Source organism: Ochotona princeps, chromosome 24 (assembly GCF_030435755.1).
Source record: "Ochotona princeps isolate mOchPri1 chromosome 24, mOchPri1.hap1, whole genome shotgun sequence".
In the NCBI taxonomy this organism is placed as follows: domain Eukaryota; kingdom Metazoa; phylum Chordata; class Mammalia; order Lagomorpha; family Ochotonidae; genus Ochotona; species Ochotona princeps.
Genome location: NC_080855.1, coordinates 20,161,269 through 20,179,693, shown reverse-complemented (window position 1 = coordinate 20,179,693; position 18,425 = coordinate 20,161,269). Strand labels below are relative to the sequence as shown.

At 48.5% G+C, this 18,425-nt stretch overlaps 1 protein-coding gene across 4 annotated transcripts in view; it reads right to left on the bottom strand.

Annotated features, from left to right (window-relative positions):
* Positions 1-1,982: 1,982 nt before the first annotated feature.
* The window catches only part of VWA3A (von Willebrand factor A domain containing 3A), a 59,674-nt gene continuing 43,231 nt past the window's right edge, over positions 1,983-18,425 (bottom strand). For all 4 annotated transcript variants that reach the window (XM_058680253.1, XM_058680251.1, XM_058680255.1 and 1 more), the window contains 13 exons: positions 16,145-16,297; positions 14,322-14,412; positions 12,821-12,925; positions 12,205-12,305; positions 11,429-11,572; positions 9,839-9,947; positions 8,194-8,338; positions 6,436-6,584; positions 5,967-6,114; positions 5,034-5,157; positions 2,486-2,583; positions 2,297-2,362; positions 1,983-2,094 (listed from right to left, as the gene is read on the bottom strand). In XM_058680253.1, the coding sequence (XP_058536236.1) occupies positions 2,311-2,362; positions 2,486-2,583; positions 5,034-5,157; positions 5,967-6,114; positions 6,436-6,584; positions 8,194-8,338; positions 9,839-9,947; positions 11,429-11,572; positions 12,205-12,305; positions 12,821-12,925; positions 14,322-14,412; positions 16,145-16,297 (1,419 nt within the window). In that variant the 3' untranslated portion in view covers positions 1,983-2,094; positions 2,297-2,310. The remainder of the gene's footprint in view (positions 2,095-2,296; positions 2,363-2,485; positions 2,584-5,033; positions 5,158-5,966; positions 6,115-6,435; positions 6,585-8,193; positions 8,339-9,838; positions 9,948-11,428; positions 11,573-12,204; positions 12,306-12,820; positions 12,926-14,321; positions 14,413-16,144; positions 16,298-18,425) is intronic.

Sequence of the window (18,425 nt, the reverse complement as noted above, 5' to 3'; positions counted from 1 at the left end):
GGACACCTTATTGTGTGCCTACCCATTGCCCCAGAATCTGGCTCAGACATATGGCACACCGTCTGGGAAATGACTTGATAAATATCCTAAAAATTAATGAAAGTGATGGGAGTATGAGCTGAAACTTCTATGGCGATAAATACAATTACTGTGACCTTAAAGGCTAGGCTGTCTTGGCAATTTCTTTGAAGCACAGGAAATGTATCTGTTTTAGCCACTTATATAATTTTTGGCTAGAAGAATTAAAGGATGCTTTTTATTATTATTATAGAGATAATGCTTTTAATTATTGTTTGATTGTTTATGGGGTTGTAGAACCTGTAATTGTAGGGGGATTTAATATTTGAAACTTTTGTCTTGGATCTTTGTCTTTTCCCTTGTGACATACTTTTCCCATTAAGTGATGGGTAAATTGTAGAATTAGAAATGTGGTAGGAATGTATTAGTGACTAGCAGGTAATAGCACGTGTCTTGGCCTTGGAGTCCTGACTGTTGCTCTATGGCTACTACTGAAGAATGAACAATGGCTTGCTTTGAAGAATATGAATATGGTATTTTGCAGAATTATCCTTAGGGGCACCTGCTTAACCATGAAGTACAAACAGAATGACCAAATGTCTATGTATGCCCCCTTAGTCATGAAGTAAAAATAGAACAATGAAATGTTTGCGCAGAAGCTTGTGATGTGGCTGAGTAAATAAAAAAGGACAGCTTCTTGAGCTGTTACAAGAAGGCACCAAGTGACTGTTTGTGCTTCTTTTTGCCAACTCTTCTTGAGTTCAGAACTTCGCTGGAGCTGGCCTCCAGCAACTGCATGTCTTGATGTTGTCAGTCTTTTGGTTTTAGCTATTCTAGTGTGCATGTAGTGATATCTCACTGTAGTTTTAATATTCTTTTCCCTGGTAGAAGTAAGGCTATTGGGTACCTTTGCATGTTTTGTGCTATGTTTATTTAAAAAAACTTAAATACTTATTTTTTTAATTGGAAAGGCAGATTTACAGAGAGAAGAAGAGACAGAAAGATCTTCCATCTGTTGGTTACTCCTCAAGTAGCTGCAATGGCTAGAGCTGAGCCAATTTGAAGCCAGCAGCCAGGAGCTTCCTCTGGGTTTCCCATGTGGGTGCAGGGTCCCAAGGCTTTGGGCTGTCCTCCACTGCTTTCCCAGGCCACAAGCAGGGAGCTGGATGGGAGGTGGACCAGCCGGGACATGAAGGTACCCTTATGGGATCCCAGCACATGCATGGTAAGAATTTAGCCATTCAGCCATGGTGCCAGGCCCTCTACAGTGCTTAGTTTGTTCACTTTAAAAATTTGAGGTTATCCATTGATTTGAAGGTCTTTATATACATGATACAGTCATTTCTTGTATACACAGTGGACTGGACCCTGACGGCCCTGTTTGACTTTGACGTGTTCTCTCGAGTATTTGCCCTGGATTGGGTTCGGCTTCGTTGAGCAGGGGTTGGGTGGAGGAGAGGCTCACTTGCTTCTGCCCTGCGATGAGGCTGAGGTTGAGCCTGCCTCTTCCTGGGGGTCGGGGGCAATGACAAGCACAGAGGGCATGAGGGCATGAGTATTCCCCATCTGGCTTGTTTGCTGTCCTCCCACAACTCAGCCTGAGGCTCGGGGTTTCTTGGCATCTGCCATGCTGAGGGTGAGGTTGGGGACTTACACATGGCGAGAGCACCAGCATCATTGCCGGACAGCACATGGTCAAGGAAAAGAATCTACAGACTGAGCAAGAAACGGAGAGGAGGCATGCCAGAAACAGTGAGAGTGTCAGGAGGCTGGGAGAGGAGGCTCCCGGCTCTGTCCAGAAGGGCCCTGTGCCATCTCCAGTCTGCAGCTGATGTCATTTGAGTTGTGCCTTGATGGGTGAGCAACAGTTACCAGGCAGCAGGTGGCAAGAAGGATGTTCCAGATGTAGGGCTTCCCAGTGAGTGGCAAACTCGGGGGGCGTCACAGTGTAAGGCCTGCTCAGGGGGGACAGGGAAGGTGAGTTACGGTTCACCTGAGCATGGCCTCATGATAACAACAACCAAAGCTTTTCCTTCTTCAGTCCTGGGGCAGGAATCGGGCTTCCCGGGGACAATCCTATTGGGGTCACAGGTTGCCATGTCATCTCGCCTTCAGGGCTAAGCTGTGCTCAGGGAGGTTCTCCATAGCTCAGCCTTTTCTGTTTATAGGAATCCTCATTTCCAACCCTTCCCTTAAGGTAGGACTTTCCTCATAACGCAGCATGCTGCCCAGCCCTCACCAGGAACTCAGCAGAGGGGGTGTCAGCCCTTCCTCCTACCTGAGAACACTTCTCTAACAAGCAGTGACCTTGGCTTCTGGGTTGCTTTTTTTCTGGAGTTGTGACCTGTTGGGTAGATGAGGAATATTTCTGGGTTTGTTGGGTAGGAGTGGGACAGGCACTCTCAGTCTCTGGTCTGGCTGTGCCAGAGTCACAGGGAAGGGTGGCTGGGCTGCTAGGAGGGCGAACCTGAAGGACCGGGCCTGCCGGAGGAAGCTTCTGGCCTTGGTGATCTCCTGGGCCAACCTTCTCAAATCATCTCCTTCAAAGAGCGGCAACGGGGGATCCTTGAAAACAGGAAATCAGCGTGAAGTTCTATTCCTTTGAACATCATTGGATGGGACCTGAAAAAATCCCCAAAATATTACAGGTTGAGAATATCAAAGCTAATTCAATGTGGCCTCCCACCCAGGCCAAGAAATCCTGGGGGAAACCCACTACCGATTCAGGCAGTTGTTCTGTAAATGGAACACTTTGAAATATTTAAGAGTCAGCTTATGAAGGAGACTGGCAAAACCAACATGGTCTTTGAACTTTAATGAACCTGGCACCTGTCTAGGCCCAGTAAGCAGGTGCTGGCCAGGTGTTTGGCACAGGTGTTAATCTGCACCTTGGGGTGCCTGCATCCCATACTGTATTGCCCTGTTACCATCCTGGCTCCACTTTCCATCCAGCTTCCTGGGAAGGCAGCTCAAATACTTGGGTAATCTGAGTCCAGGGGCCACTCGTGTGGGAGACCTGGATGGAATTCCTGGCTCCTGACTTTGGCCTGGCCCAAACCTGGCTGTTGTAGGCTTTTGGGAAGTGAGTTAACCGATGAAATATTGCTCTTTGTCTCTCTCAGATAAAATTATAGGGAAAAAACCCACAGAAGGATATGTTTTTTCTCTCTCTCCCTCTCTCTCTCTGTGTGTGTGTATACTGCTATTCGGTAAAACCTCTAGATTTGGGGCTAAACATTGTGGCGCAGTAGGTTAAGCTTCTATCTATGGTGCTGACATCCGATATGGATGTTGGTTTGAGTCCCAGCTGTTCCACTTCCAATGCAGCTCCCTACCTATGGCCTGGAAAAGCAGCAGAGGATGGCTCAAAACCTTGGGCTCCCACAGCCACGTGGGAAACCTGGAACAGCCTCTAGGCTCCTGGCTTCAGCTCAGTTCACCTCTGGTCATTGCTGCCATTTGGGGAGTGAACCAGTGAATGAAAGATCTCTCTGTCTCTCTTTATAATTCCACCTCTTAAATGAAAATTAAATAAATCTTATAAAAGAAAACCTCTTAATTTCTTTCTTCATTTGTTCCAGGAGAATTGAGACTCATGGATACACTTCCTTCTTAGGTAAACAAGCAACATTCCAGAGCCTAGCTTGGATGCATAAATTCACACATTTAAAGAGATGAGGTCGGAGGCTGCCCTGCTCCCTGAAAGTAGGGGGAGCCCATTCTATGTGCAGAAACCAATCCAAAAATCTGAGAGGATAAGATGTCAAATGAGCCCTTTCCTGATGCCAAGGTTTCCTGCATCACAAAGGCACTTGGATGAATTATTTAGTACCTTTACTAACATGTTTGGCTGTCTTTGTTATATGTGCAATATTGTCCCCAGAAGGGTCACTTGAACAACACAGGGATGTAGGGCCACGCAGACTTCCACATTGATGACATACACTTTGAAATGAACCTTTATCCTCTGAAAAGACAAATGGGCTTCTGCTTCGTTGTCTGACTTGATAAATCATTGCCTTTGGAATGTTATCACTGACAGCGCTGCCTCCTATACAGGTAACAACCTGTGCATAATTTTCCATCACGTTGGGGAAGGACCACCGGAACCTATGACTTGACTAGATTAATTATGTGACAGACGGCTTATGGCTACCAGGTGCCCTGCTTAGCAGACAGCTTGAATATCTGTCTCAGTGAATGGAAGGCAGGAAGACAACAATATACAGGAAGTAAACCATAGCAGTGAAGGCTGCTGTGGGCTCTGGCTTTACCACATTCCCATGTTCTCTGAGCAGGTATATTCCAGAACCTCATTGAGCCTATTTGGATATAAGATCTCTTCTACTCTGTCGCTCCCTCTCTCTCTGTTACTCTACCTTTCAAATATTTTAAATAATTACATGTTTCAGGGCCCGGTGCAGTAGCCTAGCAGCTAAAGTCCTCGCCTTGAACGTGCCGGGATTCCATATGGGCACCGGTTCTAATCCCAGTGGTTCTGATTCCCATCCAGTTCCCTGCTTGTGGCGTGGGAAAGCAGTGGAGGATGGCCCAAAGCCTTGGAACCCTGAATCTGCATGGGAGACCTGGAAGAGTCTCCTGCCTCCTGGCTTTGGATCAGTGCAGCTCCAGCCATTGTGGCCGCTCAGGGAGTGAATCAACAGATGAAAGATCTTCCTCTCTGTTTCACCTCCTCTCTACATATCTGATTTTCCAATAAAAAAAAAGTAAATCTTTAAAAAAAGAAATTGTCGGAGGATTCAGACACTGTACATAGAACAGCACATTTTCACGTGAATGTAAACTGGTCCATTATTGTTAACTGACATCTCAGATCCTTCTTCTGTCCCAGCTTAGGAGAGTCAGAGGCAAATGTTGCCCCTTGTCGTCGGCACTTGGTCTCTCAGGAGATGCAGAGAGCCTTTCAGTTGGAAGGAGAACCCGTCCCCTTGCCCCCAGAAGCAACTCCCAGAGCTGTTTCCACAGGGCCTGCACACAGCAGCCCTGTGGCCTACCTGATCCTCGACGAAGCCTTTGGTGAGCAGGCCTTGCATTGCCTTCAGCGTGTCTTCTCCGACCGGGCAGTGGTAGCGCCCGCCAGTGAAGGCTGCCACTTTTCTGAGGAACTCCACGGCTGCTCTAGGGTGAAAGGACAGAGAGCCTGGGGGTGGTCTCCCAGGCCCCCTTAACCCCTGAGGAATGCCAGTCTATGGAGAGTAAGAGAAGTCGCTGGGGCCATTGGCTGTGGCTGGGGCCATTGGCTGTGGCTTGCGCCATTGAGACTGTTGTCACTACCACCAAGTCCACTTTTGTGATGACTTCATGGGCCATGGCTGCTTACCTTGAGGTAAGAGTCACGGATTTATCCTAGATGCCCCCTCAAGAACCACAACTTTTCTAGACCTCTGTCTAATGCCAACTGTGTATTTGGGCTGTAAGGGACAACAGGATGACCTTGCCCAGTTCATGGCTGAGATGGGGAAATACTATGTGCCTACAGCATCAGGCTTTTCCCTAGGTAGGCAGTGGAGTCTCTCTTGTCTGACATTTGCTCTTGGATCAGGATAGTTTACAGAAGTAGCCATGATGATACTTTTACCCCTGAGCATTCTCTGCATTTACTTGGTACAAATGTGTTCCCAAGAGTCACCAGAAGCAAGACTAGAATGTGACTGTGAGAGTCAGCACCAACTCTCCTCCAGGCCTCAACGTCAGAGGAGCACCCCATCTGGGATTAAGTTCAAGGTGCAAAGAGGGGCTTTTCAGCTGGTGGGATCACACCTGCCTGGGCCTTGCAGGCCGTCTATCTCTTAATTCTCAACCCACAAGACTAGGGCCCAGGGCAGGGCAGTGTCTATGTGAGTCCCTCGGTGGGGCAAGGAGCCTAGGCCTGCCCTCAGCCCTGTGGCCACAGGGAGACCCGCATTCACTCCTGACTCCTTGCTCACCGGTCCGTGCAGCTCAAGGACACGGTGTGCACTCTCACGTGCCTTTCTTCTCTGAGTCTTTGGACCGCACTGAGCACGAGGCTGCGGCTCGTGTCTGGCTTTCCATCGGTCAGGAGGTACAGTCCTTGCACACCATGGAAACTGAAGGCTTTCTGAAAGAGTGTGGGAAGCTTGTCATGAGGGGGGCTCACAGAGATGAGCAGATGCTAACTCCCTGAGCAGGTGGTCCCTGCTGTCCCCCAAGCAACACGCATCTGATGGATGCCCCTAAAATGTGGTCTACTTCCTAGCTGGTTAGCCCCAAGCAAGTGGCTTAATCTGTGTCTTCATCTATAAAAGGAGACCATTAAAAATTCCTTTCTCATTGGGTCATCAGGAAGAGCAAATGAAGTATCAATCTGTATGTCCTATACTCTGTGCAATACTGGTACAGGGCATGCTAGCTATAGGATCAGTTCAGTGGGGGAACTTGCCAGTAATGCTTGCAAGACTGAGGTACTCCCCTGGGCTTGCAGTTGGGTCACCCATTGCATGGCCTTGTGACACGTGGCATCTGTGGTATCCACCAGGCTGTCCTGCCATGACTGAAGGCCCTCTGCAAAGCTGAGCAGGTTAAAACTAAGGAGAAAGGGACAGACAGGGGAGATGGGACTGGTTAGAACAGATCAGTTCAGCAGGACTGCGGATGTAGTGCAAGGTAAAATGCTGTTTGCGATGATGCCAGCATCCAAGACTGGAGTGCTGTTTTGAGTCCTGGCTGCTCTGCTTGTAATCCATCTCCATGCTAATGTGCCTGGGAAATGGCCTGAGTATTAGGATGGAGTTCCTGGCTTCTGGCTTTGCCCCGGCCCAGCCCTGACTGATAGCATTTGGGGAGTGAATTAGAGAACAAAAAAATCTCTCCTTTTTCTCTGACACTACACCTTTCACATACATACATACACCTTAAAAAAAGAAAAGGCTACACATTGGTGACTGTGTAACAGTCTAAATCCCAGCTCAGACATAGCTTAGGTTATGTGATCTTAAGCAAATTACTTACACTAAATTCTAGTTGCTTTTTAAAAATAAATTCTCCCTCCTCATTTTAAAAAAAGTAATTTATTTATTTATTTGAAAGGCACAGGTAGAGAGAGAGAGAGAAAGAATTTCCCAGCTACTGGTTCACTCCCAAATGGCTGCCATTGCTGGAGCTGGGCGAGTCTCATGCCAGGAGCTAGGAGTTTCCTTCTTTTCTTTTTATTTTAAATATTTATTTTATTTTCATTAGAAAGTCAGACATATAGAGAGGAGGAGAGATAGAGAGGAGGCTCTTCTTGCTGGAACTGAGCTGATCTGAATCCAGCAGCCAGGAACTTCCTCTAGGTCTCCCTCGTGGGTGCAGGGTCCCAAAGCTTTGGGCTGTCCTCAACTGCTTTCCCAGGCCACAATCAGGAAGCTAGGTGGGAAGCAGGGCTGCTGGGATTAGAACCGGTGCCCATATGGGATCCTGGTGCATGCAAGGCGAGGACTTTAGCTGCTAGGCTACTGTGCCAGGCCCAGGAGTTTCTTTTGGATCTCCTACATGGGTGCAGGGGTCTGAGGACTTCAGTCACCTTCCACTGCTTTCCCAGGCCATTAGCAGGGAACTGGATTAGAAGCAGAGCAGCTGGGACTTGAACCTTTGCCTGTATGGAATGTCATATCTGCAGGTGGCAGCTTGACCCACTCTGCCACAGCAGTGGTCTTGCTAGTTTCCTTTTCTGAAAAATGATAATAATAAATGCAATTCCTCACAGGGTCATTGTGAGGACTGAAAAAAATCATACATGTAAGAGTCTTGGCACTTAGGGAGTGCTCTGTAAATGCTTACTCATTAAGGCAAGAATGAATCCCAGCCTAGGACTGGGGCTTCTTGCAGTCCTAGTAGGATCAACTCCTCTGGGCAGACACAACAAACAACCCAGGCACCCACCCAGCTTTAAAAAATCAAATTCAACTGCAGGCCGCAGTTCAGGGCCACATGGTGATTCCTTCATCTTGTTTACAATTGTCTCTGGGCCTGAGGTGGATGGTTAGGAACCACCACCTGTTTGTAGCCGAGCAGAATGTGGTGTGCTTTCTTGCTTGCACAGAATGTTCAGAAAAGCAACCCAGCCAGCCCAGCTCTGCTGCAAACATGAGGAGGGAGGGAAGGCTTGGGAAGCCCCAGGAATGGCCCCTTTCCTCCCACAGCCCTGCTGCCCACCTGTCACACTGCTTTCGCAGCTGCTCCCAAATCAGCAGAATCAGCTCTGTCTTCACCTGCTGCAGGTGTGGGCCCATGGACCCCGAGGTGTCCAGCAGAATGCACACTTTGCTCTCCAGGATGGCACCAAACAGTCGGCGGCTCCCTGCTCCGGACGGGCGGGGACAGGAGAGGAGTGAGCAGGATGTCTCCTCCTGGGTGACTTCTTTCACTGTATCTCTCAAATGCAAAGTCTTGCAATGTCTGCAGCCAACCTGCCCACTGTTACACGGTAGGTCAGTACCTCAAAGTTGAGCCACTCAGTGGTCTGGGCTTTGGGAGATTAAGGTTTACCTCTTGTTTCCTGTGCCGACTTACACATGTACTACAACCTTTCAGGGCTTGAGTTTCCTCAGCTTTGCAGGTAAGTGATAGGGCTTAATAGTGTACCAGAATTTGGGGCGGCTGGGAAGATGTCAGACAGCACTTTGGTGAACAAAAATCAGCTGAGCATGCACGAAGTGAAGAAGTGAGGGTCCCTGTCCTGGTGTAGCTCAATGTCAGGCAAGGAAGATGGGTGCTAGTGAATGGTGACAACTCTGTTGAAGGCTGTGACAGCAGAATGCTACAGAAGCACATCATGGGGAGAACTGAAACTCTTTGGGGGTTCTGTGGTCCATTTTCCGTCTCCCTGCTGTGCACTAGGACCTCTTCCTCCCTCTTGCCACAGTGACCATATCAGCTGCATCTGTGAGTCTCTTTGGTAAACATCCACTTCCTCCTAGATGCTGTGTCACATGAGTTCAGAGGCCATCTCAGGTCTGGCCTTCTGCCCTCTCCTGCAGCACCTCATATCCTTTCACAAATGAGTGAGTGACTGAAGTCTCCCTGGGTACACTGGAGATGACTGATGGCTTTTGGGGATGATAGTTGGGAGACTCATCCTACAAAAGCAGGTGACTCAGAAAGAACGGGGACAGCTTGACATCTCTTTGCCCCACCTCAGCCTCTGGCTGGACTGCACCTGCAGCCTGCTGCCTGTCCAGAGGCTTTGGGAAGCAATGGTTGCTGCTGCACTGCAATGCCCAAGGGCTGTTTGTCACAGACTCTGCTGCAGAAGCTGGGACATGGTGAATTTCCACAGGGCCCGTAGGGGTACATATGAGGCCATTCCTTCCTCCAGTCTTCCTCCTTCCTCTTGTATCAGGAACCTGCCATGCCCTAAGCCTAAATCCCCTCCCATCGGTTTCTGAGTTTCGGCTGGCCTCCTGGACTTGATGCTGCAGGCCATCTCTCAGTCCCCGGCCCATCCTCCTCTGGCACACAGGTCTGGTTCTCCCCAGCCAGCTCTACCCACTCACTGAGGAGAGGACTTCTTCATCACCATGGCCCAGTGTCAGGGGGACTTTGTCAGTATTGAAGAGCGCCTCCTGGGAGTGACTCCTCTGTTGCCCATGGGATTGCTTTGCAGAGCCATCTGTGACTCTGGGGCAGCCAGGCACAGGCTCCACCTCTCTGTCATCCAGCACCTCACTTGACCTCAGCAGTCACGTGGGACCCGGATGCCATCTGACCTGACACTTTGTGAGGGTCTGGCCTTGAAAAGACTAGCTCTGGAGTTCCCTTGTGCCCCCTCCCCACCCTCCAGGGCAGCGGGCAGGCTCACCAGACAGCAGCCACTGCAGCCTTTGCACGTAGCGCCTCATCAGCTTTTCCAGGCACGAGATGTATTCCTCCATTTCCCTGAGCGTCCACTGGATGTGTCTCACCACCCCCTGGAAGGATGCAAGTTAAGGCACCCCTTCCATTAGTGATTTCTCTGAATCCCATCACCCCAAGGCAGTTGATCCACTGGGGCTAACAATTCCTCAAGCATCTGTAAAGCTTTGTTCATTTAAGAGCTTGTTTTAATCAAACTACTAGACTTAAGGTTCTACGAAGGAGTAGGAGAATCAGGATGATGATTTTGTGACAAACGCAGTTACTGTAGTAACAGCAATAGCAGCAAAAACCCTACATAATATCTTTAAAATGTTTTAAGATTTTTTTTTTAATTTTAAAAGCAAAGTTAGAGAGAGAGAGAGAGAGAGATCTTCCATTGCCAGTTCATTCCCCAAATGGTTACAATAGCAGGGTTGGGCCAGGCTAAAGCAAGGAGTATGTTCTGGGTCTCCACATGAGTCCAGGGGCCCAAGCACTTGGGCCATTCTCCACTGCTTTCCCAGGTACATTAACAGGAACGGCATTATAAGTGGAGTAACTGGGAATCAAATCAGTGCCCATACCACCACTGCAGCTGAAGCCTTAATCCCGTGCCACAATGCTGGCCCCAATACTGGTTAGATGAGAAATCTATAAATTCTAAACTGAAAGATGACCTTGGATGGAAGGGGTACAGCAGGGTAAATGATTCTACATTCTTTCTCAGAAATTATTTTGTATTTTGAGGCTATTTTTAAGTTTCCCCTAACATAGATGATGTAGTTGCTAATAGGGCAAGGAGGGCTCAAGATGATTAGATTTTCATTTTGTGCTAAATTTGCATGTTCCAGTGCTGAAAATGAAAGATCATGAACCCAAGGGTCAGCTAACAGAGAACCTCTCTCCTGCCCCTCCTGCTGTGATCCCCATTTGCTGCCCTCCTGACAGAACCACCATCGGGCTGTGGCTTAGAGCTCCTAGTGCAGACAGCAGCTGCTGCCCTGGGTTCTCAGGAGTGGTTTCTAATTCCCCTGCAGTGGTCCTGACCTTGGAGAAGAAGGATCACAAGCCCTCTGAGGACTTGACTTTCTCTTCAACAGGACACCAAAGGTAGTCCCATTGTGGGGGTGGGGTTCTCAAAAGCAGGAAGAAAAGTCGTGGGGTCACCCATTGTTCTCTGCTGGTCGCAGCTGAGAAGATGGGAGTTGGAGACAAAAGCAATAAAAATTGTGTGTGTATGGTGGGGAGGAGGAGGAAGGTGTTTGGCCCAGTGGTTAAAATGCTGTTGGGGTCACCTGCATCCCTATCAGAGAGCATGACTAAGCACTGAGTGACAGTCCTCCACTTCTGACCCAGCTTCCTGCTGCTGCACGCCCTGGGAGGCAGCAGGCGATAGTTCAAGTACTTGGGTCCCTGTCACCCTGGTGAGAGATCTGACCCAGCTCTTGTTGTTGTGGACACCGGAAGAGTGCATTTGCAGACAGGAGAGCAGTGTCTCTCTACCTTTCAAGTTAAATGGAAAGAAAATTTTAAAAAGTTTGAAATCCTGACTTACCTTGATTTCTACGCTGGGGAAGATACGGCAGCTGCAGTATTTGGTTGATGCCGACCCCTGTGCTGACTTTTGATGAGTGCAGTTGGGACCGATGTGTCTGGAGATTTCCATCTTCAGTTTTTTCAGTCCATAGTTTGCTACCCACTTTAGAATTAAGGAAAAAACTTATATCTTAGGTAACTTGGGTTTAATTGAATGATTCTCTGACTCATCTAGTAAAGCCTCCTATTGGACATGTGGGCTTTCTAGGTCCTTACTGAGCATGCATTCCTTCCCCAAGAGTAGAAGAGGAATGCACAATGGATACAGGGGCCAACATTAGAGAGGCCCTCCTAGTCCTTTTTCTAGTAGACTTGTTGCTTCTTCAACATCCACTTTGAACTCTCTCAGGGAATTCCAGTGGAAATTCCTCACTGGTCTAAAGTTCAAACATTAGGAAAAAAGATGTATCTTTCAGATGTAAACAATAGGGAGGGGCATTTGTTGCAACCAAAAGGCTCGAACACCCTCTAAATATTGTATGCAAAATGTGTTCCAATTAATCTTCATACCTTCATTTTACAAATAAGAATATTGAGATTGAGTACAAATAAGTGATTTAGCTGGGATTTGGCAGCTCCAAATTCTGAATTTTGGTTTACTTAACTCTCATCCCACTGTACAAATATGCATTCTTATCAGTTTTGTGCTCATTTTTCCAAGTATTACCCACTCAGTGGGAAGTAATGATTGGGGGCAGAAATCATTACCTAGGGCACATGTGGACAATTTAATACCTCTTGGCTTGAACACACCACATCCTTTCTGGGCAACTCCACTGAAGCAGTGTTAATCCTTCTCAGATTCTTAGCTAGAGGGTACTTTCTGTACACCGAGCCTAGGAGAAACACATCAAGGTCAATGCGAGCTCCCCTCTTCCCTTCCACCACTCCACTTTTCAGGTCAATTTCTCTGCCAATCAAAACATCGGTTGTGAAGTTCCTTAAGTGCAGATTGCTGACAGAAAAGGACACTGCCAGGTGGATGAGGAGAAGGCCTGGTCAGGGCAGCCCTCTTCCATAAGGCAACAAACTGTTACTGGGATTTGTCCCAGTTCACAGCCGTCAATCAACCTGGCCTAGAGGAGCCCTACCTGCATTCTGATGAGCCTCAGGATGAAGGAAATGGCTGCTTGCAGATGGAACCCCAGGGCCCATAGACCTAATGGGTTTCTTGAATATCAAGACTTGGCATGCACAGTTCCCTGGCTGCTAAGGCAGGTTTACCACTAAAGCACTGCTGGAACCGAATGTCTTGAGCCAGCTAGTAGGGATCTCCTTCTGTGGGCCTGACGCCCTTTCAGTTCCTACTGGGCAAGAGGGCTGTCCTGCCACTGTGTAGCCCCCAACTTACCCACATTATTCCCTGTTTCTGTATAGAAGAGTGAGACAGCGGTCTCTGCACCCATTGCTTTGGTTTTCCTTCGCTGTTTGCTTGTCCTTTCTTTCACTGGCTGGGCTGCAGCAAGAAGACACGTGGCTGACTCATTCAATGGAGTAGCCTTTTGCATTCCTGGGATACATCTGTCCAGCCTGCCTTACCAATGTCTCAATTTCAGCTATGATCCACCCTGTGGAAATAGATGGGGTGGAGGTACCCCTTGCCCACACCTCTGGTCCCCAGGCCTCACTTGGGTCCTGATGGGGCATGTGTGAAAGCTCCTGCCCTCAGGTTACAGAGGTAGTGAAATGCAGAGCAATGACTCCGCCCTGGTCTGGATGACCTTAGAACTCTACTCTGAGCTCACTTTACTGTCTTTGATGTGAGAAACAAGACCTGCAGTTTTAGGGTTATCTGAGGAATGCTCTGACATCACCATTTGACATGCTACACATAGCTCCTCTATGGTTCCTTTGCCAGTAAAATGGGAAGCTAAGAAAAGTGCCTACTACAATGGGGTTGAGTGTTACAGACTTCATGAGAAAACGGATTTAAAGTTAAGCTCAGTCAGGGTGAACACTTGGTGCAGCAGTTAAGATAGCTGCACTCTATGTTGGAGTACTTGGGTTCGAGGCCTGGCTCTGCTCCTGATGCCAGCTTCTTGCTAATGTGTGCAAGGCAGTTACAGTGATGGCTCAAGTAGTCAGATTCTTGTTGCCACTGTAGGAGGCCTGGACTGAGTTCCTGGCTCCTGGGTTTACCCTGGTCCACCCTTGACCGTGAAAGTGAGCCAGCAGATGGGTGATGGTTCTCTGTGTGTTTCTGCCTCTTAAATAAAGAGAAAGGTAATCTGGGCCTGGTGCAGTAGTCTAATGGCTAAAGTCCTCTCCTTGCACGCACACAGATCCCATAACGGTGCCGGTTCGTGTACTGGCAGCTCCAATTGCAGGCATCCTAGCCAGTGTCTTACCCTTGAAGCCAAATGTCCACCCCAAGATTACCTTTCTCTTTATTTATTGGATCCTGCTTCTTAAGCTTACATTAGCGAACAGCTAGAGCCAGTGGCCTCTTTTTCTATGTATATTTATTTTTATTGGAAAGACAGATATACAAAGAGAAGGAGTCTCCCATGTGGGTGCAGGGTCCCAAGGTTTTGGGCCATCCTCAACTGCTTTCCCAGGCCACAGGCAGGGAGCTGGATGGTAAGCTGGGTCTCTGGTGTTAGAAGCGGTGCCCTTACGAGATCCTGGTGCGTACAAGGTAAGACTTTATCAGGCAGGCTACTGCGCTGGGCCCATGGTATGCATTTTCTAGGAACTTTTAATGAACTCTTGTAAATGGGATGATCTGAGCAAACAGGCTGTCAGAAAATGGACCATTTTAGTCACCATCATCCACTTAGGCCTCAGCTGTGCCCATGTCATCCTTGCACCACCACCATCCCTTCCTGCCCAACCACAGCTATACTTCTTACCTGGGGAAATGCTCACACTGTTACTGTGTGGATTCCATTTCAGAGATCTCACCGAGGGACTCTTCTCTTTGTCAGGACCATCCTGCATGTTCTAGAAAATAGCCCATCTTTCTCATCAGAGGTCTGTTCTCTCAGTAGAGGCAGTACCTCAGTCAGCCCAAACTAAATGTGCCCATCAGGAACTCTCTCGGTAGGGAAGAGAATCCTACCCCACTTACCCCCCACCCTTCCCTTCCCCACCAGATATGCTTGGCCCATCTTTGGCAGCAGACTTAGAAGGGATTCTGGATTTTGAGGAGAAAAAGTATGGATAAACACCTGTGCATGCTTGTGTGGTTTATGTGTGTGTAGTGTGCAAGAATGCATGCAAAACCAAGTGCTAGAATGGTTGCAGGGATTTGTTCAAACTTTCTCCATCCCTTAGTCAACTGCCTGCCCCTCTTTCTATTAGACTGAGATTTCTGGGTCTCCAGTGTGACAAGTAATCACTCAAGGCAGTTTTTGGGTGCCTAAGTTTTAAGGCAGGAGCATGGTAAGAGTTAGATAAGATCAACATGGTCCCTGTGCCAGCTGAGGACACCCTTGGGTGAGCTGCTGTGAAACAGGCCTGGAGTCTGCCGCCCCAGGGTACCTGCAGTTGTCCCAGGATGTTCTGTTTAGAGGCCACTGTGTAGCAGAGGAAGCTTCACACCAAATCAGCAGAGAAACCCCTGAGGCCCAAGAGCCAGATCCTGGGATTCCTCAGTTTGTCCCTCAGAACATGGGAGGGTGGCAGAAACTGACATGCCTGGGTCAGCTTCCATCACCCGGCAGAATCTCTAAACAAAAGCAGTGCTGAGGCACTGGCACTGTAGCATAGTGGGTAAAGCTACAGCCTACAATGCTGTCATCATATTATGGGCACCAGTTTGACTTCTGGCTGCTCCACTTTAAACCCAACTTTGTGTTAATGTGCCTGGGAGGGCAAAGGAGGGTGGCCCCAGTACTGAGTTTCCTGTATCAATGCAGAAGACCTGAAAGAAGCCCCTAGCTCCAGCTGTCTGGCTCAGCTGAGGCTGTTGTGGCCATTTGAAGAATAAACTGATGGATGGAAGATCTCTCTCTCTCTCTTTCTGATTCTGCCTTTAACTAACTAACTAACTAACTAACTAACTAACTAAATCTGAGAGCGCGAGAAAGCAGTTCCCATGTGCACAGAATCCCCTAAATGTGGTCCCGAGTGCGACTGGTGAGCACTCTGTGACGAGTTACTTATTCTGCAAGGGGGCTGGGTTCTCAACTCTCTTGGTGAGTTTATTGCTGAAGAACTCACAGGGTCCCTCGCCTCTCTGCTCATAGGCACTGCTGGGATATGGCAGAGCGATTCCCTCTAGGGACCTCTTTTGAGTGCTCCTGTAGGGCTATTCCTTCATGTGAGATAGATTTGCCAGGTCGTGAACGGGCATCAGTTCCCAGCAAGCGCAGGCCTGCCCTCAATTCCTGAGACCCCTGCTAGGTCTTGGGTGGCAGCAGCAGCAGCAAAATGAGCCATGAGATGTAACAGTGGGTGCTAGATCCACGCAGTTCTTAGTGCAAGGCAAGAAACAGAGCAGGGCAAGCCAGGACAGCCACAGGCAGCATAGTAGAGAGCTAGGAAGTAAGTTGCCCAGAGGAGTACCCCTCCCTCTGGCTATGGCAGGAGACATTCATGAGACACTGGCCCCCGCCCTATCCCTGTAGATGCTAGGGCCTGAGGACCTAGGTCAAACCATTTAAAGATCTAGGAAAGACCAAGAGACAAACTGGAGAAACAAGCCTTTGCATGTTGGGGTTGGGAGTCAAACCATTCTGGGTGCTGCGGGGGCCGTGGCCTTGGGCTGGCAGCATTTCTTGGTCTGGCTTCCTTGCTTGGGTGTCTTGGGCTTCTCTTTCGGGAGGGCTGCACTTTCCAGCTCCTTTCTTGAGTGGTTCTTCAGGGAGGCCACTAGGAGGGCACACTGCAAAGGGGATTGGGAAGGTCAGCTGTTCTCCTGGCCACTGAGGATAGACAGATACTACACCACAGCAGAGGGAGCCATGGTCTACTCTGGAACTCCCTTCTATCCCTCGCATGCAGCCTGGGGGGCTGAAAGTGCTGTGGGCCAATCTTATTAACATTAGTAAATAACCTGTATGGAGGCCCTGAGGGAACTGGGCAGTGGGCTGGTTGATGCATGGCCATTTTGTAGATGAAGAAATCAAAGCTCTGTGCATTTGAGGTTCTTGCCTAAGGCCAGACTACTTATCTCTATAGAGGAGCCTCAGCGAAAGCTCAGATCAGAGCCTGGAGTTGTGCAGCAAATTAAACTGTAGCTAGTGATGCCAGTATCCCACACCAGAGTCCTGGTTCCAGTTGTCTGTGTTTCACTTCCCAACCCCAGGAATGTACCTGGGAGGGCAGTGGATAATGGTTCAGCTCTTTGGGTCCCTGCCACCACACAGGAGACCTGGATGGAGTTCCTGGCCACTGATTCCAGCCTGGCACAGACCTGGCTTATATGGCCATTTTGGGAATGAATCAATAGATGGATATCTTTCTTTTTGTCATCTCTATCTCTCTCCTTTCTCTCAGAAATTTTTACTTTTAAATAAATGTATCTTTAAATAAAACAAAAATCCCAGTGTCCTTTCTATTATGATACTGTAGCATGCACAGGTGCTGGGCAGCTCATCAGGTGCCCAGGGCTGACTCCAGATGCTGTCAGAATATGCTGTTGTGCTTGGCTCATTTTGCTACACATTTCTCAAATGTTTTAAAGATTTTACATTAAATCAAAACCCTAGAAGACACCAGTCAAGTGGAAATCAGCATCCCAGAAAAGGGTGGATTAAGCCAGTGTTGACTGTAAACCCTTTGTAACCAAGTCAATCAGATGAGGGCATGGTGTGACCTGAGGAGATGGGATTTTCAAAGGCACTGAATGGAGACCTGTCTGGGAGGAAGGAGTCCAGGGGGAGCTGGAAACCCTCCATGGAGACACAGTCCTGTTCTCCCCAAAATGCACAATCTTGTTGGAGAGATGAGTCCTGCAGAATGTGCTAATTAAGATGTGAGTCAGGCTCCATCACAGACTCCTCTCCTGCCTTAAACATGGTCCCCAATACGCTTTCTGTCCATCCCCATTGCTGGACTACCCTACATGTCTGTCTCCAGTTCATACTGGTTTTTACCTGCCCACAGAACACCTTCCCTTGTTACCTCACAGTCCCTACACACTCATCTTTGTTCTAGACCCCCTTTTGTAGCACAGTCCCCTCACCCCCAGGATGGGCTCCTTCTATTTCCAGCAGTACCACTGTCCTCCAGGGACCCTTGCAAGGGCCTTAGGAATTAGTGTGGATGTCTCCTCCCTCAGCCTGCACGTTCAGTCACAAGTCAGTGTATCTTTAAATAGTCTCAGGTCTATTCCCTGGTTTTGTTGCTCCTGACATGACCTGGCCTCTGTCTACCTCTCTAATCATATCTTGTGTTTCATGGGCCATGAGTAATAGGGAGCAAGCCTTGGGAGATCTGAAAGGGCAATGGCAGGCAGAGTTTGGAAGCAAGCTTGATGAGTTCCAAGTACTTGAAGGAGGCCAGAGTGTGCAGTGTGGGGACTGAAAACCAAGATTTCATAGGGAACACTCATGCTTCACCAGAAACTTTGGGATCAGGACAGCAAGCTCAAAGCTGATGTGGGATGAGCTGTGTCTCTAAAAACATAAGCTGAAGTCTGAACTTTTGTCATCTGTGACTGTGACCTAACTTAAAACAGGGTCTTTGTAGATGTAATTAACATGTAAATTGAGGTCATACTGAAGTAGAGTGCAGCCTTTATTATATATTTATTTAATCCAAGAGGCAGAAAGAGACATAGAATTCCAGTCCAGCGACTCCCTCCCCAAATGCCCACAAGCATTTGAGGTGCTGCTGGTGATTCATGTTAGGTCTCCCACATGGGTGGCAGGGACCCAAGCATTTGAGCTGTCTCCTGCTGCCTCCCTGGATGCATATTACCAGGAAACTGGAATTGGGGGCAGAATTGGGATGGGACACTCTGATATGGGATATGGACATCTCAACTGGCATCATAACCACTGAACCAA